We start from the raw sequence: 26,503 nt of genomic DNA, 5'->3' as shown, positions 1-26,503 counted from the left end.
CAGGAACCATCTCCTTCTGAAGACATCTCAGATACTTTCCTCATCTCAATACGTCAACTACCAACAGCAATCTCTTCCTTTGGGCAGGACTCTTGGGAATTTTATCCGCTTCTCTGCCCTCCCTCATCTCTGCATCGTGGACACATTCCTTTAGAATTATATGTGATGGTGTATATATCGACATAACATCACAGGCTTTCCCTATCCTTTCCATTCCTAAATCTCCCAGATCTAATACAGAGTTTGAGAGAAAGTGGTTGATAAATATTTATTGCATGAAATGTAAGAACTCATCAATTGTCTGAAAATAAGGACCATTTTGATTTTAGAAATGAAAATCTGTATCTTGGGGTCTTCATCTACCAAGCCAGGCTGACTGGTCACCTAATATGTGTGCTTAGGCCATGTCAATGTACAGATGCACACATTGGCAACAGGTCCCCTGCAGACTGGAGCATGGCCTGGTTAAAGGGGTGGAATGTTATTTGGGAGGTTGACCTTCAAAGAAATCCAGGCTGTGCTATACTTATTCATAGGAACTTGCGTGACCTGTGAGAGTCTTCAGAGTATCAGTATCAGGAAAGGGCCAGAGAGGTGTGAACCATTTCAAATAGAAAGACAGAACTAAGCTGGTAGCCATAGGATGGGTACTGACTAGTTCTCTGGAGAAACATGGAGCCATGTGTGCTGCCAGCAAAGGGAGGGCATCACCAGTTTCTGTTTGTCACATCATTGTCACCCAAAGAGAATCTTTCCCAGGCAGCCCCTTCTCACCATTCTGCTGTTTTTCTCCGGCCTTGTCACCTTTGGGGTTCTTCCCCTTGTTTGTCCGAGCTCCATTGACTTGACCTTTCGTTTCTCCACATGTCTTCTTCTCAGCTTTGCCTTGCTCAGGTTGGCCTTGGGCTTCCATTTCCTTTTGCTTTTCCTCGGCAGCCAGGCGAGCCTTCTCTTCTGCTTCCTTCTTGGCTTTCTCTTCTACACCCCCAGCAGTGAGGAAAGAGAAAGAGAGGTCTACCATCAGGAAAATGGCCTTTTTTTTGAAAAACAATCACCTGCAGAGACCCACATGGGAGCTAGTACACTAAAATGACCTAAGCAGCCTATTGAGGGCATTGGGTATATTCTTGATTAATTCAAGTCACATGGACATGTGAATTTTAGGATATCAGTAAGATGGATCACACCTGAAAGTCTTGTGTTAGAGGGTGGAACTGCAGAACATAATAATGGCAATGTAACAGCGATGGCACGCACGCTGCTGATAACCTCTGGCTAACGCATCCTCATGCCAGGCACTGTGCTCAGCAGTCTTCCAAGGTTGTTTCTGATCATCCTTAAAGCTATTTTCTGGCCCTATTTTATGGGTACGAAAATCGAGGCTGAGAGACATGGTCACACTTTCCCCCAACCACAGTTTAAAAAAAAATACATGGCATTTTATGAGGTTTGCTTAGCACCCACAGCCTAAACATTAACAACTGACTATGGAACAAAAAGTTGGGGAGAATAACCATCATTAGAAGACTACAAGCTCAAGCCAGAGTGTGTGAATTTAAAACTAGAAAGAAGTATATGAAACCTCATAAAACTAAAAGCACGCTCCAAATCCTAAGGTACCTGACTCTCCTCAGGATGAGGGGTAGCCTTCAGTTTGGCTAGGGACCTGCTCTGGGTCCTCCTTTTTATTGAGTATTCATATTATTTCTAATGTAGTTGATTGACTCTGTCCTTAATGAAAATATAGTATAAGTGCATGCATCAAATATTTATGAAAACACTGGTTCACTCATTTAGCTGGTACTTATTTAGCAGCAATATTACCAAGAATAATTTTAGATACTGGGGATATGACAGCAAGCATGACAGAACCACATGGAGAATATTATAATTAAGTAAACAAAAGACTGAGATAATTTTGAATGTTGAAAACCTATTGCAAGAATTGAACACAAAGAGACAGAACAGGATGGACATGGTCAGCACAGGGCAAGAGATGACTTTAAACAGAGGGGTGGAGAGGACTTTACTGAGAAGATAGAATTTCACCAAGTCCTGAGTGATGAGAAGCTGATTAGAAAAATTATCTGTAGAAACTGTAGCATTCTTCAGAGAAATCAGACAACATGGAGACATTGAGAGGAACATTCTTGCTGTGTTTGTGGATGTTGAACTGGCCCAAAGGAGACTTAGCAAGGAGTCAATCATAGAAAAAATGCTCAACTGACCCAGAACAGGCACAGGTCAGATCATGGAGGCTGGTGGGCAAATAACAGGTCTGTGCTGTAGAGAACAACATATATGAAAGGCCCCTTACATAGCCAGAAACCACAGTACATTTCAGGGATTCACCCTGCGGCGCTCACTCTAAATACACTCCTGAAATCATCAGCCTCATCTATGAAAAGTATTATTGCATTTTTCTCTAGATGAGTTAAAAACTTCTCACCTCTCATTACCAGGGGCCCCCTGTCTTCCCCTTGGGTTAGTGTTGGTCTTTGAGCTGTTTGCATGCAGTATGATTGCTTTAATCTAATGGACACCAGACAGCCTGTGCATCTGATATTTCCTTTTGTGCTAACTGCTAACACACTCCAAGTCCCATTCTGGCCCAGTCTGGTGGATTCACAAAGCTCACGGACATGCATTTCATGGATGTTCATGATGCCTGTCTTTGTTTTTGCTTTGCAGACCCTCATGCTTCTTTATCCCAGGTGTCTTCTTTAATACAGCATGGAATTTTTATTAATAATTCATTGATCCAGCAATCTATCCATCTGATAACTCATTCATTCTCTCATCCAAATCAATGATCCGGCCTCATCTCAAGCAAATTTAATCAGAGCCTAAAAGAACAGGGATAGGATAATATATTTCAAATGTTTCCTGGGTAATTTTGGCACACAGCAAGTACTGAGAAGCTCTGATGTAATGTCTAAGTATTAGCCGTTCATTGTGTTGTAACTTTCTTCTCCTCAACAAGATGTATTTATGATATACAATGAAAGGGTAGAAAGTATTTCTTTATAAATATCTATCATATCCAAAACTAGAATAACTCAACTTCTGACCTCCACTAAAAAGTGGAAGAATGTCCATAAAAAGGTGGTGAGTTGACATTGCCAGTATTTTGCCAAGCATTGAGGTTTTCTAGGACATTCATTCAGGCTTCCTTATATCCTTAGGTGTTTTGAGGGCAAATGTCACACTCATCACTGGTTGGCACAGTACATATCACATGTTATGTGCTCCTGAAGGCTTTGATGAAGCCATGAGAGCCATGAGATGCTACCCATGCATATGATTTACATGAACTATCAATGTAACCTAGCACCTTAGATTGATACAACACAAAAGTATACAGACTCTCTGGTACTATTCTAAAAATCATATTTGACAAACATCAGCTTCCTTAACTTTTATGTAAATAAAAAGATGACTGTTTTTCCCTGTCGCACTCATAGATCAGTGCCTTGCTCAGCCATCATCAGAAAAGATTCTTTCGGTAGCAGTGAGCAAATAAAAAGACCCACAGCCAGATAACATGCAGAGAGTGAGAGACCTTGGAACACTCAGCTCTAAATATGATGTCTCTATCAAATTCCTCCCCTCAGGGCTCGGGGAAGCCAGCAGGAGAGGACCCAGAAAGAGTATAAGAGCCAGAGAGGGTGGAGGGCACCAAGGAAAGAAGGCCTTGTAAATCAACATGATCAGGGCACACACGAACTCATAGAGATGGAGGCAGCATGCTCAGGGCATGCACAGGTCTGCTCCAGGTCCTCTGCATACATAGAATGGCTTCCAGTTTAGTGTTTTTGCGGGATTCCTGAACGTGAGAACAAGTGAGTATCTGATGTTTGCGCCTTCTCCTTGTTTGTTTGTCCAGCCCCAATGTGATAGCTTTTTATTTATCATATTATATTTTGCTATTTTTAAAAAGATAACTGTTTTCATTATATAAAGGGCAACAGAAGCAGAGTCTTCCATAGTTAGAATGCACTATCAGAGAGGATTAGCTATGGCCACCTTCACAGAGCCATTACTGAGAACATGGCAAACTTCCAATACTCAAAATATCCCCAAGTTAAAAATATTTAAATACAATCCGAAGCTATTAAATTGTTCTTCACTATGGCACACCATACAATGTTATCTTAGAAAGAAAATCTCATTTGACAACTGAGTCAGAACAATTTTTCATGGGAGCTATAGAAAAACAACTGAGAAGAAGGGAAGAGAATGTTTCCAAGGCAAATATGCTTTTGCTTAAGTGTAACTTACATGGAAAAGTTACTTCAAATTAACAAACGATAGCTCTTGTTACAACACGATCAAATCAGATAGGGGCCTGGCCCACGGTATGAATCCCTTCTTTGCAACAACCTTCTAGTAAATTCTAGCCATGGCCCCACAATGCTCTTTGGCTTGTCTTTTCACCTCCTGCCTTTGACTTGTGTGAGTGTCATCAGCCACAGAGTACACAGAGATACTGCTGAAGACAAAGAGACAACAGCCAACACATATAAGCCTAAACTCACACACATGTACACAAGGTTGACTTCTGTCTCACTACAGATTCCTTTACACTCTTGGGGTAAATTTATTGGTATGGATACCATCACTCTACAGTGAGAACAACTCAGCGAGAACATGTCAATCTGCATGGGCCCACATGTTCCAGTGCTGGCATGGATACAAAGAAGTTAGTCATCAAGTCTTAGATCTAGACTTCTTGGCACCCCAAGACTTTCTGGCCTGTAGGCTACAAACTTTATGGTCTCTTTTCTGTTGCTCCTCCTTCAACCTATCTTGGGTTGATGTGACTCATCAAGAAAAAAAAAACAATGGAAACCAGCTGAAGAGTTAGGGTGTGACAGAGTCCTTGGGATCTGTAAATCACACTTCACACACTGGATGCCTATGCACTCTCAAAAATGCACTGGAGTCTTTATTCAGGTTTCTCTGTAAGTAATGACCTTATAGATTCCTTAATGGAAATGCCACTGGGCTACTTATCCCTGGAACTACTCTGAACTGCTGGCTTAAATAGGATGGGGAATAGGGGATGGGAATATGAACATGAGACAATAGGTATCTAACTGGCTGACATATATGTACTCAGTTATGCTCTATGCAGAAACAAGGAGGACATTGCGGGGCACCCAAGAGCTCAGAAGGTTTTCTTATAGCAGCTTCCTATGAAAATACCAATCAGCCAGGTGGTGGTGGGGCACACCTTTAATACCAGCACTCGGGAGGCAGAGGCAGGTGGATCTCTGTGAGTTCAACGCCAGCCTGGTCTACAGAGCGAGTTCCAGGACAGCCTCCAAAACAATACAGAGAAGGAGGGGAGGGATATCTCTGAAATGTACAGGGCCATGTCCAGGCTGGAGTCTCAAAGAACCTCCCAGAATAAAACTGTACAAGTTGGGATTCATGTCTTCATTTCCCTCATAACTAAATGTCTCCTCCTTTACTATGTGTGTCTAAATACACATAACCTAAGGGCCGTACCTTGTTCCTTTTGCTACAATGTGCCCATTATCTTCTTTCTTTTGTGTGTATGTTTATGCATTTGTGTATACTTGTATGTGTGTGTGTTCCTCAAGTGCTATCCACCCCTTTTACCCCCAAGACAGGGTCTTTCACTGACCTACAGCTCTTTATGTGGGAGAGGCTGGCTAGGCAGTGAGCGCAAGTGAGAAGCCTGTCTCTGCTTCCCCATCACTGGGGTTACAAGTACATACCACCATGCAGGCTTCCATTACAAGTGTGTCACCACATGGGCTATCTCCTCTGCTCCTATTTCTAACACCAGCAGACAAATCCCAGTGTCCTTCAAATTCTACCTGCTGGATGCCTTCCCAAAGGCCCCAGGCATGGTTAGAGATGAGTCCTTTCAGGATGCTTAAAATAGTTTCCTTATCTCTAGCTACACAGCTAGTGCATTTTAAATTGATCCGTCCTTTTGAAAGGACCAGTTATTCCTTGGAAAAGAAGCCATCTAACGTTTCCCCAGGTGATTAGTTCAGGAGGTAATTTCAGTAACAAAGATAATTGCAAACAAATGATTTTGAATGACCTTTTTAAATTGTGTTTTGTCAGAAATTGGATGTTCATGTGTAATGATCGTGGGAGAGTGTTCTTCTGAAGGTGCAATAGCCTGCCAACATGGAGGATTTAAATGCTTGACACATTTGAATGGACCCTAAGTCCTTACAATTAAAACATAGAGCAGCTGTTAGAGCCCTCCATAGCTTAGGGTGCAACATCTGTCCCCAATGATAATGTTTCATTTGTACCCCCAAGAACATCATAAATCTAAATCCCTTGCCTTACCTGCAATAGTTTTTGTAGTATTTTGCTGGCAAGTCAGTATCTGGTCTTTGAAACAACCTAGCTGCAGGGTGCTTCTCTCCACCTGTTGTGGGGTCTGCAGAACTTCCTCCTAGGACTTAGAGTTGTTCCCTAGCTTTCATGCAGTGAAACACCAATCCTTTAATTTAACTGTCGATTGGAAGTGGGGGCTTAAAGAGGTAACGAGGATATGCCACACCTCGAGGGTGAGGGCTCCACAATGACATTAGTTGGGCTATAGACATAGAGATTCAAGTTTTACCACTGGCTCTTTCTCTTCATGTGATGGCTTCCACCATGAAACAGGTGGGCCAAATGCCAATATCATTCTCTTGACTCTTTGTAAATTACCGAGTATCAAATATTTTGTTATAGCAACAGAAAATAACCCAAGACATCAACCATCCTACCTCCTTTCCACCTGTGCTGACATAGTACACAGTACAAGTGTTGTTTGAGCACAAAGTCTCAACAACCTTGTCTGCTCTGGAGGCATGGTGATAGTAAGTACCAGGTATTGACGGAATTCTTACTCATCCTTGTATCAAACTCTTACACAGTGATTCTCAACCATCCTAATGCTGGGACCCTTACTACAGTTCCAAATGGTGCGGTGATCCCTCCTACCATAAAATTATTTTGTGACTGCATCACAACTATAATTTTGTTACTGTTATGAATCATAATGTAAATATCTAATGCAGAATATCTGATATAGGACCCTGTGAAAGGGTTGTTTGACCCCCAAAAGGGTCATGACTCACAGGATGAGAACCACTGCTCTAACGTAAGAGGCCTTCCTATGAACCCAGAGTATAGTGATATCTATACTACCCCTTGGCACTGGGCATGGAGTCTAGAAAATAGATGGCATACAACAGGTGCCAGCAGACACTGAGTGCTGTTGAGGGTTCACGTCCGCAAAGCTGAAGCAATCATCCCTATCTGAGCATCAAGAGCCATTTCACATGTGGAACCCTCCCTGAGACCTGGCATCACAGATCCATGTGTTCCCTGAGTGTATGTGCCTCGCCACCTAAACAGTGTAATTATGTCATATATGCCAGTCATGCTCAGTAATGCCAGCAAACATGAGCATATGAATTAAGCTCCAAGGAAGGAACATACAATTTTCCTATCTTTCTGTACATAATAGCAGGAGTCACAACCTTTCTGGTCTGAAGTTGGATGAGATTTGCTTCAGGAAATTGCAGTTTGCTTACAAGTTATTATCACCTCAAAAAACAAACAACATCAGATCCATGGCTGGAACAATGACTAGAGGAAAACCCTGAGAGGAAATTAAAGTTCCTCATACCTTAACACAAAAGGCAGGCAGCTGTTGACGGGGCCTTACTAGCAGTTGTGGCTGCTGACATGAAATGTAACACATGGTAATCTAGCAGAGACAGGGAAATGCTAATCTCAGGCCTATTGGAACTCTACACTGGAAAAAGGTTTAGCTGTGTCACACAAAGACACGGGGTGGAGAGGCCCGGAGGTCTACGACATTCTACCGTGCATTCAGTGTTGGACAGATTGAGACTTGGCAGATGGTACTACCCATTATTCAACACCTCCAGGCACTGGAGCAATGTGCTTTACTAGAAAGGTCTGTAAATCACAGAAGGAAGTCACTGGTTTTGCAAGTGGACACTGAGTATGTCTGGATAATGCTAGAAGATTCTTCCAGAGGAGCACATTACCTTTGGGCACCTTGGCCCGCCACCGCTCCCGGTTGATGTGCACCACCTCAGTCCAGGTGGCTTTAAAACTCTTATAGTCAACAGGGATGACAGAATTGTTGATGGGAGCGCTTCCTTCTGACCCAGAACTCTTGACACCTGATCGCTTTGCATCTGAGGCATTGATGTTGTTCAAACTGGAGAAAAAAACAAGTCATACCAAAGATGAGTGTTAGTGTCAGTGTCTGCAACATACAGACACTGAGAAAGTCCACAAAAGGCTTGGTAGTATTGGCTGAGTTGCCATCACGATCCCCTCAGGCCTTGGGCTTTATAGAGATGCAGTGTCACATATGAGACAGGTAGGAAATTCTAAGATTTAGCAGAAACGAATACAAACACTGCATCTTCAGCTGTCACAGTATTCTTTACATCCTTCTATGCTGACTTGACATTCATTCTCTCTCTCTCTCTCTCTCTGTTTCTCTCTGTCTCTCTCTGTCTGTCTCTGTCTCTGTCTCTCTCTGTCTCTCTCTGTCTCTCTCTCTCTCAACTGCAATCCCCTGGCATTTTTTGTTCTGTTTTTTTAAATGAACAAACAAACTTAGAGTTTTATTTACTTCACAGTGCATCTACCTGCTATCACATTGATCACCTTCCCAAGTTACTCAACAAACTGGTCCCTTTTGTCCAGCTCTAACATCCTTCTGGACTCAGGATCCCTCTAATTTTATGATTATTATACTTAATTCATTTATTTATATGCACATGCCAGGACATACATGTGGCAGCTAGAGGATAATACCCATGAAGTGTTTACTTCTTTGATCATGTGGGTCCTGCGGATCAAACTTGGGTCATAAGGTCTGATGACAAGTACCTTCACCTACTGAGCCATTTTACTAACCTTCAGAATTCCTCCAATTTGGGTTTCCCAAGCTCAGAAAAAGGAAATAATTCCCTTGCATTTCTTAGGGATGGTGGATCACCAAACCATGCCAGAGATCTAATTTTCAATGAATTCTACTTTGTGCCTTAAACACGGGATATGTTGCCCATATCTGAAGGCAGCATTCTTCTGATGAAGTTCCTAAGTAGCTATACCATTTACTGCTGCTGTAAGTCAGAGCCACTAAATGATAATGAAGCATTACTAAAGTTCATTTTAGCCAGTATCCAAATGCCTAAGAAGGCATGTAGACTTATCAAGGGCTTTGCCCGTGCTTGTTTTTTTTTTTTTTTTTTTTTAGCGAATTTAATGAGGGCTCATTCACCTTGACCAACTTTGAATTCCTCTTTTTTTACTTTCTCCCTATTTACTTATTTCTATGTTCATTTCTTCTCATATTTTATAACCAATTCTGCCTACATCCTTTAAAACAAAGCTCAAAGTTACAAAGATGTAGAGGTAAGCTATCATTGCAATGGGTTAGCAACAGCTAAGAGTCATGTTAGAAATGATAAAGTGTTGGTGGTGGTAGTGGTGGTGATGGTGGTAGTAATGGGGCTGGTGGTGGTGATGGAGGTGGTGATGGTTATGGTGATGGTGGTAGAGATGGTTGATGGTGGTGGTAGTGTTGTTGTTGGTGGTGGTAGTGGTGATGACCATGCTAAAGTAATGGTGGTAGCAAGAACAAAAGTAGCAGAAGTTGTAGTACCAGAATCAGCAATGCCAATAAGGAATAACTGCCAGCCTTACTGTGGCCTGCACTTCTATATGGCAGGCCTTCCAATGACCTTATAAACACTGAATAATTCAATTTATAACCTTATTTTCTCAAATGAATAACCTGAATGTGAGGTGAGTTTAATTTGCATATCTATAATCATCTGGGAAAAGTCTCAGTGAGTGATTACCTAGATCAAGTTTATCATTCTGAATATTATCCTGATTATATTAATGGTTGTGGGAAGACCAAGCCCAGTGTGGGACTTCCATGGGTTTGGGTCCTGGACTGTACAAAAGAGGAAAAGTGAAGTGGGTGTAAATATACATGAACTGATTCTTTTTACTCTTGAGTTTGGATGTGACAAGCTACTTCAAGTTCCTGCCTCGGCTTCCGTACAGTGAAAGACTGTAGCAAGGAACTATAAGCTGAATAAACTCTCCCTTCCAGTTGCTTTTGTACATGCTTCCATCACAGCCTTAGGGAAGGAAACTAGGACAGTGAGCTGATTCATATGAGACTACATGGGTTGATAACAAGTAGAATCAGGATGTTAAGCCTGAACTTTGACTGGAGAGTCTGGCCTTTTACTGTTCTACATTTGATATCTTTAAGGATTTACGCTGTGATCCATGGCACTAGATGTTTTGTTATATATTTTTAAAAATATGTATTCTACTTTCTTCCCGAATAGAAATGAAAGTCAGCTTCATTTCTCGTAAGAACTCTAATCAAAAACACGACCATCTGCAGAATGAGGAACAAGGGCTTTCTGTGCCCCACAGGAGGAGTGCTGTGGTCAGTGCTGCAAGAACCAAAGGCTTCAGAGAGTGGGGCCATACCACTCTGCCCTTGGATGACTTTATGGGTCAGCCTAGAGAGCACAGATAACGTCATTGCAAAGCCTCTTAAAGAAAGGAAACAGACATGTCTCCTGTAAGAAGTGGAGAGTACAGCTCACTGTAACACCACACATTCCCCAACATGAGAATTCCCTCCCCACCCAGATTTCCAGCTTTCCCACTGACCTTGAGCGCCTCTGGCCTGTCCCACCAGTCTGAGAGGTTTCATCGATTAATGGACTCACAATCTTTTCAGTCATATCCGTGAGCACAGTGAAGGTAGGTTCCACAATGAAGTCAATAAAACCTATAGGGAAGCAGGGGTAGCTCAGATAACATTATGCTAACAGGGTCCCTCCCAGGTTTTCCACTAGAAACCAATTAGCCTTTCCATCACTAAACAAATAAACAAAACACCACATCTACATGGGAGCTCCAAGTCTGCCTAGTTAGTTGGTCTCATTCTTATTGAATGTCATTAGTCAGTTGCATTTCCCCTATATAATGTCCTTAGGACTTCTTAATAAGTTATTCAACTGAATGCTTAAAAACACAATTTAACACCTGCTATGTAACATGCACAGTGATGTGTTTTGTAAAAGGCTAAAGATAAATAATGCAACCCAGCACCTCTCAAGGAATTTATAGGTAAGATTTAACAGGCACAAAAATAACCCCTAGAGTTTCTGCAAGACCAAAGAAGAAGCCTAGATGAAGGCTCTTGGGAAAGAAATAGAATAGAACAGAGAGGGAGATGTTTTTCTCCTATATAGATCAGTGAGCAGTTGTGTGAAGGTTGTGTGTTGGACCTGAGCTCTCAAGGATGGGGACAAGAACAATGTGGGAAGACACAAGTAAGAAAGAGAACTACAAACCAATATCCCTCATGAACATTGATGCAAAAATACTCAATAAAATACTGGCAAATCAAATTGAACACATCAGAAAAGTCATCCACCATGATCAAGTAGGCTTCATCCCACGGATGCAGGGATGGATCAACATAGGAAAATCCATCAATGTAACCCACCATATAAACAAACTGAGAAATAAAAATCACATAGTCATCTCATTAGATGCTGAAAAAGCCTTTGACAAAATCCAACACCCCTTCATGATAAACATCTTAGAGAGATCAGGGATAACAGGAACATACCTAAGCATAACAAAACCAATATACAGCAAACCAACAGCCAACATCAAACTAAATGGAGAGAAACTCAACATGATTACTCTAAAAAATCAGGAACAAGGCAAAGCTGTCCACTCTCTCCATACGTCTTCAATATTGTACTTGAAGTTCTACCTAGAGCAATAAGACAACAAAAGAAGATCAAGGGGATACAAACTGGAAAAGAAGAAGTCAAACTTTCACTATTTGCAGATGATATAATAATTTGTATAAGTGACCCAAAAAACTCTACCAGTGAACTCCTACAGCTGATAAACCCCTTCAGCAAAGATTAACAATATTAACTTAAAAATTCAGTAGCCCTACTATGTACAGAATATTAGTGGGCTGAGAAAGAAATCAGAGAAACATCACCCTTTACAATAGCCACAAACAACATCAAATACCTTGGGATAATGCTAATCAAACAAGTGAAAGACCTGTATAACAAGAACTTTGATTCTTTAAAGAAAGAAATTAAAGAAGACACCAGAAAATAGAAAGATCTCCCCTGCTCTTGGATAGGTAGGATCATTGTAGTAAAAACTGGCAATCTTGCCAAAAGCAATCTACAGATTCAAGGAAATTCCCATCAAAATCCCAGCACAATTCTTCAAAACCTTGAATGAACAATTCTCAACTTTATATGAAAAACAAAAGACCCAGGATAGACAAAACAATCTTGTATAATAAAGGAACATCTGGAGGCATCACCATCCCTGACTTCAAGCTCTATTATAGGGCTATAGTCCTATAATATATAGGTATTGACAGAAAATAGACAAGCAGACCAATAGAATCGAATTTAAAACCCTGGTATGGACCCACACACCTATGAACACCTGATTTTTTGACAAAGAAGCTAAAATTATACAATGGAAAAAAGAAAACATCTTGAACAAATGGTGCTGGCATAACTGGATGCTTGCGTGTAGAAGACTGCAGATACATACATATCTATTGTCATGCACAAAACTTAAGTTAACCTGGATCAAAGACTTCAGCATAAACCCAGCCACACTGAACCTCTTAAAAGAGAAAGTAGGTGGTACCCCCAAACAAACTGGTACAGGAGCCTGCTTCCTGAACATAATACCAGTAGCACAGACATTGAGATCGACAATTAATAAATGGGACCTCCTGAAACTAAGAAGCTTCTGTAAGGCAAAGGACACAGTCAAGAAGACAAAACAGCAGCCCCACCAACCCCACATCTGACAGAGGGCTGATTTCCAAAATTTACAAAGAACTCAAGAAGCTAGTCACCAAAATACCAAATAATTCAATTAAAAAGTGGGGTACAGAACTAAATAGAGAATTCTCAATAAAGGAATCCAAAATGGCTGATAGACACATAAGAAAGTTCTCAACATCCTTAGCCATCAGGGAAATGCAAATCAAAACAACTCTGAGATACCATTTTACTCCTGTCAGAATGACTAAAATCAAAAAGACCAATGATAATTTATGCTGGAGAGGATGTGGAGAAAGGGGAACACTCCTCCACTGCTGGTGGGAGTGCAAACTCATACAGCCACTTTGGAAATCAGTATGTCATTTCCTCAGGAAAACAGGAATCAGGCTACCACAAGATCCAGCAATTCTACTCTTAGGCATGTTCATAGCAGCATTATTTGTAATAGCCAGAACCTGGAAGCAACCTAGATGCCCCCCACCTGAAGAATGGATGAAAAAAATGTGGTACATTTACACAATGGAATACTACTCAGCTGAAAAAGCCAATGGAATCTTAAAATTAGCAAGAAAATGGATGGAACTAAAAGAAACCCTCCTGAGTGAGGTCACAAAAAGACATTCATGGTATGTACTCATTCATATATGGATTTTAGACCTAGAGTAAAGGATTACCAACCTACAATCTACAACACCAGAGAAGCTAGGGAACAAGAAGAATCCTAAGAGATATATACATGGTCTCCCAGAGAAGCAGAAAGGGACAAAGTCTCCTGAGCTAATTGGGAGCATGGGGGTAGGGGATAGGGAGTTAGGAGAAAGAGAAGGGAAGACGAGGAGGGAAGGGGAGGAGAGGACATGAGAAAGCAAGAAGATCAAGTCAGGGGAAGAATAGAGGAAAGCAAGAAAAGACATACCATAATAGAAGCATCCAATACAGGTTTTAAAGAGAAATCTGGCACCAAGGAAACGTCCAAAGATCTACAAGGTTGACAGCCAACTAACAATCTAAGCAATAGCTGAGAGGCTACCTTAAATGCCCTTCCCCAATAACGAGATTGATCCTAGAGCCTTCATCTAGTAGCTGATGGAAGCAGAAGCAGACAGCCACAGCTAAGCACTGAGCTGAACTCTGGAATCCAGTTGCAGAGAGGGAGGAGTGATGAGCAAAGGTGTCAAGACCAGGCTGCAGAAACACACACAAACAGCTGACCTGTACAAGGGGGAACTTATGGATCCCAGACTGATGGCTGGGAAACTAACACAGGACTGAACCTGGATGTCAGTTTGGAGGTCTGATCTATGGGGCCTCTGGTAGTGGGTCATTATTTATCCCTAGTACACGAATGAACTTTGGGAGCCCCCCTCCATATAGAGGAATACTCTCTCAGCCTATACACATGGGGGAGGGTTTAGGCCCTGTTCCAAATGATATGACAGACTTTGAAGATACCCCATGGAAAGTCTCACCCTTCCTGGGGAGCAGACAGGTGATGGGACAGGGGGTTAATGGGTGCAGGGGAGGAGAGGAGGGAGAGGGAACTGGGATTGACATGTAAAACAATCTTGTTTCTAATTTAAATTACAAAGAGAACAATGTGGCTATTTGCTCTGGATAGAAGGACTTTCAGAGGTAGAAAAGCATGCAGGAGGTGTCTGCAGAACAACTGGGATGTGGGGACTGCTTTGAACGTGGAAAAAATGTTCAGGGAGGCTAGTTATCCGGAGTACAGGCTTGGTCTGATGATATCTGGGCAGTTGTGTGATGATACATTTACATGAGCTTTGATACAGTCTGTGCAGCAAAAGGCATGGCAAGGCAGTGAGGAGAAAGGACAGAGGGCAAGAACATCCTGTTAGGAGCCTTTGAACGGCTCAATCAGAAGGTAAGAGATGGAGAACCAGAACTGTTGTATGCTGGACACCAAAGGCACACACAGCAAAGCACAGGAGGCTGCTTTGCTCTCGAGGGAACCCTCCCTGAGGCTCCAGCAACAAAGCCGAAGAAATGAAAGAAGACAGAAGATGGGCTGCAAGCTGCTGATCTGATACAGGAAGCAGAGCCACAGGGAAAGAGTTAGAAGAAAGGACTGGAAACTGTGTTAGGGTCATTATTGCAGTGACACCTCTTAAGACGGAGAGATGGCAAACGCTGACTTAGAGTAATTGTCTTAACTCAAAAACAAGCAAATAAACCCAAACAGACAGAAAAGCAACCACAACAACAAGAATGAAAGAGAGAAATAAAGAAGGAAAGAAAGAAAAAGAAAAAAAGAGCAAAGTAGATGATGAGTCTTTCCAACACATTGAGTGAAAATAGTATATAGGAACTGGAGTAAGTCTCCCACAGTCACACATAAGGAAGGAAACAAATACCCACCAAGGAACTCACTTCCCACTCATCTGAGTGGGTATCTGGAAATGCAGAAATGAATATTTACTTTTCATAGTTTTTAAGGTGATAGTGATACTGGTATTGATACTCAGCAGAGAAGGATGCTAAACATCCTATATTGTGACCCTCAAAATAAGAACTGCCTACCTGATAAGGAAACACTGGTAACAAAATTTGTTTGCAATTCACTGTAATTTAATTTTGAGGTCAAACCGAAGTATTTGATGATTCACAGAATTCTTTTGATGGGTCCCCATTTCCTACAGGAAAGTTATAGGCGTGTGTGCTCTTCTTGGTACAATGTAAAATCCTGGTCTGATTTCTCTCTATAGTGTTTCTCACTGTATCCTACTTCCTACCCACTGTTCCTGCCATATTGGAGATATTGAGAATTCACTAACCATATTAAGCAGTTTTTAATCTCTCTGTTTTCTGTGGTGTCATTTTATCCACCATTAAGAGATTGCTAGCATGTACCACTACGTCACTACCTGCCTAGCCACTACCTGAATACTTCCTCAGATACATAGCTCAAATATCACCCCTTAATATATCTGTGTGGACTACCTGAATACTTCCTCAGATACATAGCTCAAATATCACCCCTTAATATATCTGTGTGGACTACCTGAATGTAATGGTTCTCATCCTGTTTGTCTATTCCATTGTAAAATGCTAGTAACTCTACTTTCAACATGCATAATGTTCTAGAAATTCTTTGTTTTCCTAATATCTTACCCACTATCTAATACAGGTACCATGTAGAGTTAATGTTTGACATTATAGCTTCTATTATCATTCCTAGCAGTGCCCAGTACCCAACAGGAACCCAAGATAAGTCATGATGAAACAAATGAAACAATGAATGATCACATAAAGTTCAAGCAGATACCAGGCATGGTGGCACACATTATCAATCTTAGCACCTGGGAGTCAAAGGCAAGAACTCAGTAGGGCTATACAGTCAGTTTATGGCAAGCCTGAGCTCAAGTATAACTTTAGCTAAATGGCTGGTTTATACCCAGCCTGCATTTCAGGAGACTCTAGCTCTGTTCCCAGAGTGGACAAGTAGAAAAGGCAGTAATTCCTTATTAAATTGATTTTTGAATGATCACAGATTCATGACATTTATTTTATGCGTGATGGGTGACACTGTTTCTCTCTCCCATGGCTGAGGGTTTTTTGTAATGCCTGTATGATGATAATTCTTATTATTTTGTACTGAAGGAAAAGAGTAAGGAAACCAAAACAATTTAAAAGGAAAAAAGCCCCAAACTTGGACAAAAGCATCAAGAAGGGGAGATGGCCAGGCAGTAGTGGCCCACTCCTTTAATCCCAGCACTCGGGAAGCAGAAGCAGGCTGATCTCTGAGTTCAAGAGCAGTCTGGTGTATAGAGCGAGTTCTAGGAGAGCCAAGGCTACACAGAGAAATCCTATCTAGAAAAGAAGAAGAAGAAGAAGAAGAGGGACAGTAAGATGGCTTCTAGTATTGAAGCACAATAGGGACACCGAAGCAAAAATGGATTCCCTAACTACAGTAAGTATGGTCATTTCCTTGGGAAGTAAAAGCCTCCTTTCTTTTTGGAAGGAACGATGGAGACCCCAGAGTTCCACCATCTAATTTCCACCACAAGAACAAGCCATCGTCCAGAGAGAATGCTGTCACTTCAGCCTGCCAAAGGCTGGCATCAGTGCGCCAGAGCCCCAGCTGGGGTCACCGATCACAGCGGCCCTACCTGCCACAGATACGCCATCTGATGCCCCTTCCAGGTAGCTGGTAAATACCTACCCACTTGTGACTGAGCAACCATGGTTGACTTTCTGTCACACAGAGGAGAAAATGGCAGCCCCAGCTCTGCTTCTCTGTCACCCTAGAAAAACAGAAGGTCACAGTAAACAAAAGAAGAGTGGGCTGGGTCGCCCCGATTTTATTTAGCAACCTCAGCTACCACTTAGACCACTTATCTTTATTCTAATTATTACAATCACATTGTATAATGAGTCCTGGTAGGGCCCACTCCTCTAAACAAAGGACACCAAGAAGTAGTGGCTTCTGGAGAGCAATCATTCCTTCTGAATGCAAAGTCTCATGCTGTCCCCAAGAAAGCCTCACTGGGCAGCAATAGGTTCCCCATGGAAAACCAGGCAGTGGTCCATGTGTCCTGTGGCCTAGAGCCAGCATCATAGTCAGAATGGCTGTGTTCCTCACAGTTTTCCTGGGGCTACCTGTGTTCCTCTTCTAGGCACTGAACCTCCAGTGGTGAGCAGTATCCGAAAGGGAAATTCAAGCTGACTGACATGGCTTTGTCTCCTAACATTACCTAAAGCCAAACGCAAAGGGAGTAAGTGTTTCTGTGTTTCATGCCCTAACACTCGATGTACAGTGAAAAGTGGACTAGAAAGAACCAGTTATTAGACAGCAAAACAACATAACTGTTACTACAAAATAGTCTCCATGGACGACTGTTGATGAAGATGGCTTTTAAAACACGAAACAGGAGTTCAGTCTTTCTGTCACGTCCAGGAAGGAGAAGAATATCTCTCCTCAAGCCTATCAGTGAACTGTGTTCTTCCTTTTCTTGTAGGAAGACGCTCACTCAGCATAATGGTTACTGGTCTGTGTTAGAATCCTGCCTTTCTGCTGTGTCATGTGTGGTCCTAGAAAGGTCACTGTCCTTTGCTATTTCACAACTTTCCATCTATTAAATGTGGGATAATAATTCAAACCAAAAGGGCTTATCATGAGGCAAAATGACAAAAAGGCATGTAAGCAAATAAAAAGAGCTACTAAAAGAATTACTGTTGCCAAGGAGGCAGCCATATTTGAAGTCAAGTTTTGAGAACCACAGAGCAAATTTGTTCCAGCTAGCACACTCTAATTGTAATGAACATCACCAATAAATCAGTAGCACTCAGAAATCTTAGTAGCCTCCAGTTAAGGTCACACATACACAGATTTAATTTAAGCTCTAAACAATAACTAATTATTTGGTCAATAAAACAAAGTAATTTGGAATCTATCAAATTAAGAAATATATCACTAAAGAATATATAAAAGCTGGAAAATATTCTATTTGATGTAACTCTTGGTTAAAAGAAAAATAAAAATCAGATTTAAAGACTAGCCACTTAAGACTGCTTTGAGCACAGTGTATCAGAAGCAGCAATGAATAAACACTTCTCAGTTTCTGTTTTCCAAACAAGTGAAAATGAAAACAAATGAAATGAACACCAAATTCAAAGAGCTAGAAAAATAAAAGTAAATGAGTTGAATAAAGATGCAAACTATCACTAAAGAAGAAAGAAACATTAAAATAACAACACAGTCTTGTAGGGGAGAGGGAAAAATTAAACAATACATATGAAATAACAAGCAAATGAAGAAACAGCCACAGACATAGAAGAAATGAAAAGAACTATGAAAGATGTTTCCAAAACATAAACGCACACAGTGAGAAAAGGAAAATGAACCTCAAAGCTTTTCAGAACAAGATGGATTTACGAAGGCAGACATACGTTTTCAAAGTCTGTGTTACATTTAAAAGCACTTTATGGCTATGGTGTGGATTCTGTAGAACATGGTTATGAAGACAAAGATGAAACTCCCTTCTTCAGGAGAGCAAGGACACTTGGACTGTGTTCCCAAGGACTAGCTTCCTCATTATTTTGAACTATAGCCCAACTTTCTGAAAGTAATTTTAAAAAGCTTCTCTGGTCTTATTGGAATTTCCTAATGGGAACTGTCCAATTTTAAAGCTAACACTAAGAGGTGGGGAAACATTACTCCTTTCATAGGTTACCTGCTTTGCTTTGGTATCTGGGTTAAGACAATAGAAACCCTTTACTGAATTACACTCACTAAAACCAGTTCAATTTTAGTGATTTAACACACTAGTCCTGAGAGATCAAGAAATTCAGTTTAGTTATTTCCACATTGCACCAGCACATTTTATTCCTATGTGTGTGTGTGTACACAGTTTCCTTTATAGTGAGGAAATAATGTTCAAATAATTAAGTAATTTACACACTCTCATAATTCAAAAAAGGAATCACTTCAATATATCAAACTTACACGTGTTAGCCATGATCTGTCCACTGGCCACAGACTGAATACTCCTCGAATGTTAGAGGTATTTTTTACAAAACTACATCAAAGGGAGCATATGAAAAAGGAGGGGTAGGTATTTAGAGAAATGACTATTTTTGGGAAAACAGTCATTTAAAAATTGTTTAATGTAAGCTCTCAATGAGGGAAAAATTTATAGTCTGTTGTCCTTATATACACCTCAGGGCCATACCTGTGTCACTCAAGTTCCTCCTACTCTTTACTCCATTCTACTCATCATAGACCCTGGGAATTACTATGGAAACCACATAATGCATGCGCAAAGGACGCTTCCCATATAAGGACAGGACACATGAACTTGGGGTAAGGGTGGTTGTACATATGTGGACTGGCACCCATGGACATACTGAAGAGAACACAGTATATTCAATGTTGGAAGAGTCTTATGAACATTCATCTAAACTTACCCCAAATTTTTTCTGTTCCCTCAAAACAATCACAGACAACACAAAAAAAGGAATCAGAAGGGTGACTTGATTAGTCCCTAGCTGTCAAGAAGTTGGAATAAAGCACTGATGGATGATTTGGGGCTTTTGTAACTGTTTCACTCTAGACCCACTTACTACCACACAATGTATATAGTTTTAGAAAGAAAAAATACACATATAAATTCTTGTGCAATTTTTTCCTCATTCAAACAATAGTCATAAAAGTAAGAGCATCAGGAGAATTTCATGCCCACGCCCACAGTGTGCCAGTGTGTCCCCACACCTAAGATGATGGAGACTTACTCCTCAAAGTCATGAGTTAATAGTATTTAAAGGTGAAGCCTTGAGGAGACAGCATGGATTAGATAAGATTGTGATGGTGTCAGTGACTTAAAAGCAGAGAGACCAGAGCTAGGACACTTGCCCTGTGATGTCCCCCAAAAGTAGGTTTACCAGATGCCAATGGCTAGAGTTCTCAAAACCCATGATGTGTGCTTCCTTTTTTGAATGAACAAGAATTAGCTGAGTTCATTTACAAATATGAACTAGCAGGAACTGAGATCTGTAATCTACATTTCACTGACTGAGCTCAGGGTCTCATGTCTCAAAGCAGGTGCCCATGTGACAGCTCCTCTCAAGGTGAGGCCAGCATCTGTGTCAGGCTGGAGAACTCACCCTAATCTTAAGGTCTTGGTGATGTTCACTTGTTTCCTTTTTGCTATAAATTCACATATTTGTGTTTGTCTTAAAGGAATGCATACTCAAGAAAGACTGTCTGTTCTTATAGATAATATGACACTGGATTGAAGGTGTAGTAATATTTAAATGAACTTGAACAATAATTAATAGTGATTTCTTGACTCTAACTTGCCTTATCTTAGTTTTAGAAGATTGTGTCTGTCATAATTCATCATCAAAAAAAACCCAACCTACTTAATGATAAGAGACATGTTTCAAAGTTTATCAACATAGTCCCACAGAGCAATATCAAAATAATTTTAATAACCTTTTTGATAACTCATTAGGAAAAATAAAGAAAAAGTCCTCTTCAAGTGATACTTAGAAAAGAGAACGCCACAAGGAAACACTTTTCTTCTAAGCAGAAATGCCTAAGACAGAAAGTAATGCAATTCACAATGTCCTGACAATTAGAATTTAGGTAAAATTCAAGCATTACACATGCAGAAATAAAACAACTATGAAAAGGCCCCTTCTCCAAAGAAAGTAACTATGTTCTCTGTGGTCCTTGCCAGAATGGTGCTGAAATATTCAATTCCCAGAATATTCAACACCAGCCCCAGTGAGCAGCAAGAGACAAGGTACCTGTCTGAAGAACTCCTCCAGGAGAGACATGGTCCAGCGGTGGTGCAGGTCCCATGCTTTCGCAGGATGGCTGATGTCTGCTGTGTGCAGCATCAGGGATAAGGCTTTTGGCTTCTCAATTCTGCAAACCCAACACATGCAAGCACACAGTGACCACACACTTCAAACACTGGAAGTTTTAAAAAATCTTGAAAATCACCTCTGTTTACATAAAACCCAGATGGCTCTGAATTGAGGAAAGAGCGAGTGTCCTCTAAGTACTGCCTCCAGGTTGGTGAACAAACATTTCAGCATTTACTGAATAAGGTATATCTCACTTAATCAATTAATAGAATGGCTGCAGTTTTCAACCAGATGACAAAAATCTTAACAATATTTAAGTTAGTTGTACATTTAGCAGATCTTTGATCATTTAACTGCTAATTGGGGCCAACTGATACCCTGCCTATATTTTCTTCAACTCTGATTCTGATAAACCTCTAACTAATTGTGAGATACTACATGATGCTCAAGTTCCTTGCTCCAGACATCACTGCTTTCTGAGATAACCCAACCATTGCCCTGAAGGTGATTCATTTTCACAGTATACAATGTGCAATTTTCAGTCCAAGCTCTATGAGAAGATGACGTCACACGCTACTCACGCTTCTGGCTGCTGCAGGGCTGTCTTCATGGCTTTGATTTGCTGGAAATGACAAGACATATCTGTGGCCATTACCATCTCAATTACCAAGGTTCGAAACTCCCTTTTGGGGACACCCATGAAGAAGTCATGAAAACAAAGAAAAAAATCCAAGTTATTTTTTGTTACATTTAGTCAAAATCAGTTAATTGCTTCAGACATTTCAAATTTAATGTGTCTTTCCAGTGGAATTTTTATGAAGTGGGATATAAATGAAGGTTAAGGACTGGAGAATAATTTATTAGGAATGTGATACTGGAGTATAGAGAGGTTGCTCAGTAGTTAAGGGCATTTACTCCTCTAACAGAGGTCTTAGTTTGCTTCTGAGATCCACATCAGAGACCACTTCGCTGAACACTTGCATTCATGTGTGCAAACCTATGCACCGATTCATATACATGCCCAGAATTTACAAATAAAATGTCTTTACAAAAGAATATGATACCTCAGCTGGGCGTTGGTGGCGCACACCTTTAATCCCAGCACTTGGGACGCAGAGGCAGGAGGATCTCTGTGAGTTCAAGGTCAGCCTGGTCTACAGAGCAAGTTCCAGGACAGCCTCCGAAACAATACAGAGAAACCCTGCCTCAAAAAACCAAAAGAAAGAAAAAGAATAGGATACCTCTGTCATTTGGAATATTAACCTACAGGGAAAGTTATGGTGAGGCTGAAACATGAATTAAAGTGTTCTCTTCTCAGTTGAATTCATTTTTACATTAAAACTAATGGAATAGTTCTAGAAACTACAATGATAATTTATAGGGTACTTTGTGTACTCCACATTTTAAAAACAGTCTTTATTATCTTCTTAGAGTTTTTTTAATCTTACAGAAAAATGGAACAGGGTACATTCCAATGCCTGTAGTTTCCCCAGTCACAAACATTCTGTGCTTATGTGGGGTTCACAAGTTAAAACCAATGAACCAATTTTCAATAGGTTATTTATTTATTTATTTATTTATTTATTTATTTATTTATTTATTTTGGTATTTACGAGACAGGGTTTCTCTGTATTGTTTTGGAGGCTGTCGGTCCAGTCTGGGCTCGAACTCACAGAGATCTGCCTGCCTCTGCCTCCCGAGTCCTGGGATTAAAGGCGTGCGCCACCACTGCCCGGCAAAGGTTTTTTAAATGAAGTACACAGTGTACTTAGGGCTCACTCATCATATTGCACAGTTTCATGGGATTTGACAAATGCCCCTGCCATGTGTCTATATTTTAGCATCATATAGAATGATTTCTGCACTCCCAATTTTCCTGTTGTTCCTTCCCTCCCCTAAACTCCTGAGCATTGTTAGAGGCTATATGGAACTAAGGAACTAACAACTGCATTGAGGTGTAATTTATATAGAATAAATGGTTCCTATAGAAATGGCACAGCTCAACCAGTTTTAGCAACTGAATACACCTTTGAAAACACCATTGCATTCATGATAACAAATACTTTCATTTCTTTCAAGCAGTCCCACTTTCTATTTCTGAATATGTATTTATACAACGTGTATGCATGTGCATATTTTTGATGTTAATGTATATAAATGAGTATTGAAATGGCAAACATATGTGTGTTATACACATATACAAATGTACTATATTTTACATACATTATACATATTAATACTTACATATATATAAAACAAAATATTCTCTTTTGGCCTGAGTTCCTTTCCTAGGCATAAGGACTGTCACTCATGGTACAGTGTGTCACCCATAGCTCCTTGCTGTTTCCGGTTATGAGGTATCCCAAATATTGCAGCTTGTGATCCACCTTACAACTGATGCATATTTGGTGTATTCTACACTAGTTTAGGGTGACTACAAATAAAAGATCTCTGGGTATCTGTGTGCAAGTCTTTATATGGACATGGTCTCATTGCTTTAGAACAAGCATCCAGAAATAGAATGACTGCTTTGCCAGGCACCTGAGCATTTAACTGTATGAAAAAAATGGCCAAACCCTTAGCAAAATGTCTGTTTAAGTTCACATTTTTGACAAGCGTGTTGAAGCTATGGTGTTTTTTTCTTGCCTTCTGCCAGCTTTTAATTCTAGCCATCTAGTGGGTATGTTGGGGCGTCTCACTGTGGTTTTCATTTGCATTTCCTTGACCGAATACTATCACTGAATTCCTCTCATTTTGCCATTTGAGCATCACTTTTTAGGGAACTGTGTAGGAGTAAAAACATGCCGCCATTAGCCATGTGACTTATTAGAGGCGCATACAGATGAGGTAATAAAAGAGCGGTTTACCACACCGCTAAGCACACCCACTTTAGGAATGACTAAAGACGTAAATGGACATAGGCGGTGAACTATGTCACTAGCCAGGCCTACTTTTGGGCATATCTAGGGGTATTATGGGGGAAGGTATAAAAGACTGAACAATGGAAGTCTTGGTCTCTTTTTCCGGCTTTCGGCTTCCAGTTTGGTGGTGGAAAACTACTCAGCTCATCTGGGTTACTTGTTTGGTCTCTTGTGAGTAATTTCTACAATAAATACTTATTTTTACTTTCAGTAAGTGTGCCGTTTATCGTTGCAGCATCAGAACCGTGTTTCAATTATTTACTTTTTAAAAGAGGGGTGCTCCTTTAGAAACTCTCATTACTGAGTGGTCAAGGCACACTGTGCTTCTGGATACAAACCCTGACAGGATATGTACAGTAGCCACATTTCCCCCAGTTTCTTGGCTTACAGCAATCCAGTACTTTACAAAAAGTTTAATTTTCATTAGGTTCAAAAAATGCTTCTCCCCTTTTGTGTTCTAAGAACGCCACATGTCCTGAAGACATCGCTGTGCCTCCCTGTAAAGCTCTGGCCACTATCATTGTTAGCACAGTGTGGGGAGCAAATCCAGGGTGCCTACCACTGAGCTGCACTCTGAACCACGAGGCTGTTTCACGTCTCATGTCTTATTCTTCAGTCTGCTGCTTCCCCAGTTGAGTTATTTCATCCTGCCTAGGTTTTATGCATTACCTTCATGACAAAATTTGAGTTCATTTTTGAGTATGGTTTGAGGTAAGAGTCAAAGTTATTGCTTGCCACAGGTACCCACTTATTTTAACACAATTTCCTGAAACCAGTTTCCTTTCTCCCATGATTCCACTTAAGACCTTTACCAAAAATCAAGTGGGGAGGGGGCTGAGGAGCTGTCTCAGTGGGTACAGTGCTCGCAGGGAAAGCATGAGGACTGAGTGTTGGGTGTGACGGGGCATGTTTGTAACCTAGCACCGAGGGAAAGGGGACCAGGACAAGAGGATTGGCAAAGCGTACTGTCGAGCTAGTACTACCAATAAGTGACCTCCAGGTTCAAGGAAGAGATACAGACTCAGAAAATAGGCTGTGGAGCAGTAGAGGAAGATACCCATTATTGACCGCTGACCTTTATATTGACCCCTGTGAGAGGGTCATTCCACCCCCTAGGGGGTTGCGACCTACATGTTGAGAACCCCTTGCACTTGCCACCAGGTTTAACCACCTGAGTTTGATCCCGCATTGTGGAAGGAGAGAACATGGTGCATTGTGGCATGTATCCACCCACTGTCCCTCTCACAAACTAATAAATGTCATTAAAAAAGGTCATGTGCATATGAACCATATTTTCTTTATTCATTCATCCAAGATGGGTGCCCAGGATGAGTCACAGCTTGACTCTTGTGAAGACAGTCACAAACAAGGATAAGGATGAATGTGCAGGTGTCTCTGTGCTATTTTCACGTCATTTCTTTAAGACCAAATCCAGGAGTGGGAGAGATGAATCATGTGGTTCTATTCTTAGTTTTCTGAGAAGTTTCTGCACTGATTTCAATAAATTTGATCCTTTATCTTCTGCCTTGTGCAAGAATTTTCGATGCAATTTTCTAGTGACTGGCTCCTAGTTTATTGTTTTTTACATTAACATCATATTTAGTGGTCTCATAAAATTCATTACCAGTGTTAGTAGTTGCCATAATAGTCTTAAGGCTTTATGGGCAATCAGATCTCATTTGCTTACAGAAACACTTCATATTGTTGATTATGAGACCTTCTAGTCTTGTTTCCAATCTTTAACGAAGTGTTCAGAATTTCCCCCATAAAGGTTGATATTAGCTATGGCCTTACACTGCTGCCTTTCCCAGCTAGAGACGCTATAGACTCGTTTTTGGTTCTCAGTGGAAGAGTTTTCATTTGATAACTAATGACTTTTGTCAAATGTTTTGGATATAGCTATTGGAATGACCACATTCCTCATTTTGTGTTTTAGTATTGCTTGAGTGGATGACTCACTATATTGCTCTCTGGCCGTCCTGAAATATCTCAGTATAGACACTAACTCAGGATCCTCCTACCCCAGTCTCCAGTGTGCTGGGATTACAGGCATGTATCAACAACAACTGGCTCTCTTTGCTTGCTTATTTGCTTTTAATATGGTGAACTATTTTAAATTATTTTTATGTCAAATTAATCATATAAACTTGAGATAAATTCTCTATAGTTTTAAGGGTTCTACAATCACACACACACATACACACACACATATATATTCAAGTTTGTATGTTTATATATATATGTATATATTCACTATAAAATTCATGTTTGGGTTTTTTGTACCCAAGACTGGTTACTGGTTGTGATTTCTCGGTGCAGGGATAGATGACC

The 26,503-nt window shown here is 40.7% G+C and overlaps 1 protein-coding gene across 4 annotated transcripts in view; it reads right to left on the bottom strand.

Annotated features, from left to right (window-relative positions):
- The window catches only part of Pde1c (phosphodiesterase 1C), a 459,933-nt gene that overhangs the window by 18,914 nt on the left and 414,516 nt on the right, over positions 1–26,503 (bottom strand). For all 4 annotated transcript variants that reach the window (XM_040738289.1, XM_040738290.1, XM_040738291.1 and 1 more), the window contains 6 exons: positions 21,833–21,934; positions 21,189–21,309; positions 17,101–17,182; positions 10,738–10,858; positions 8,064–8,239; positions 775–978 (listed from right to left, as the gene is read on the bottom strand). In XM_040738289.1, coding sequence (XP_040594223.1) covers positions 775–978; positions 8,064–8,239; positions 10,738–10,858; positions 17,101–17,182; positions 21,189–21,309; positions 21,833–21,934 — 806 coding nt within the window. The remainder of the gene's footprint in view (positions 1–774; positions 979–8,063; positions 8,240–10,737; positions 10,859–17,100; positions 17,183–21,188; positions 21,310–21,832; positions 21,935–26,503) is intronic.

Source organism: Mesocricetus auratus, unplaced genomic scaffold (genome assembly GCF_017639785.1).
Source record: "Mesocricetus auratus isolate SY011 unplaced genomic scaffold, BCM_Maur_2.0 Super-Scaffold_100676, whole genome shotgun sequence".
In the NCBI taxonomy this organism is placed as follows: Eukaryota; Metazoa; Chordata; class Mammalia; order Rodentia; family Cricetidae; genus Mesocricetus; species Mesocricetus auratus.
This window is presented reverse-complemented; position numbering and strand designations above follow the sequence as displayed.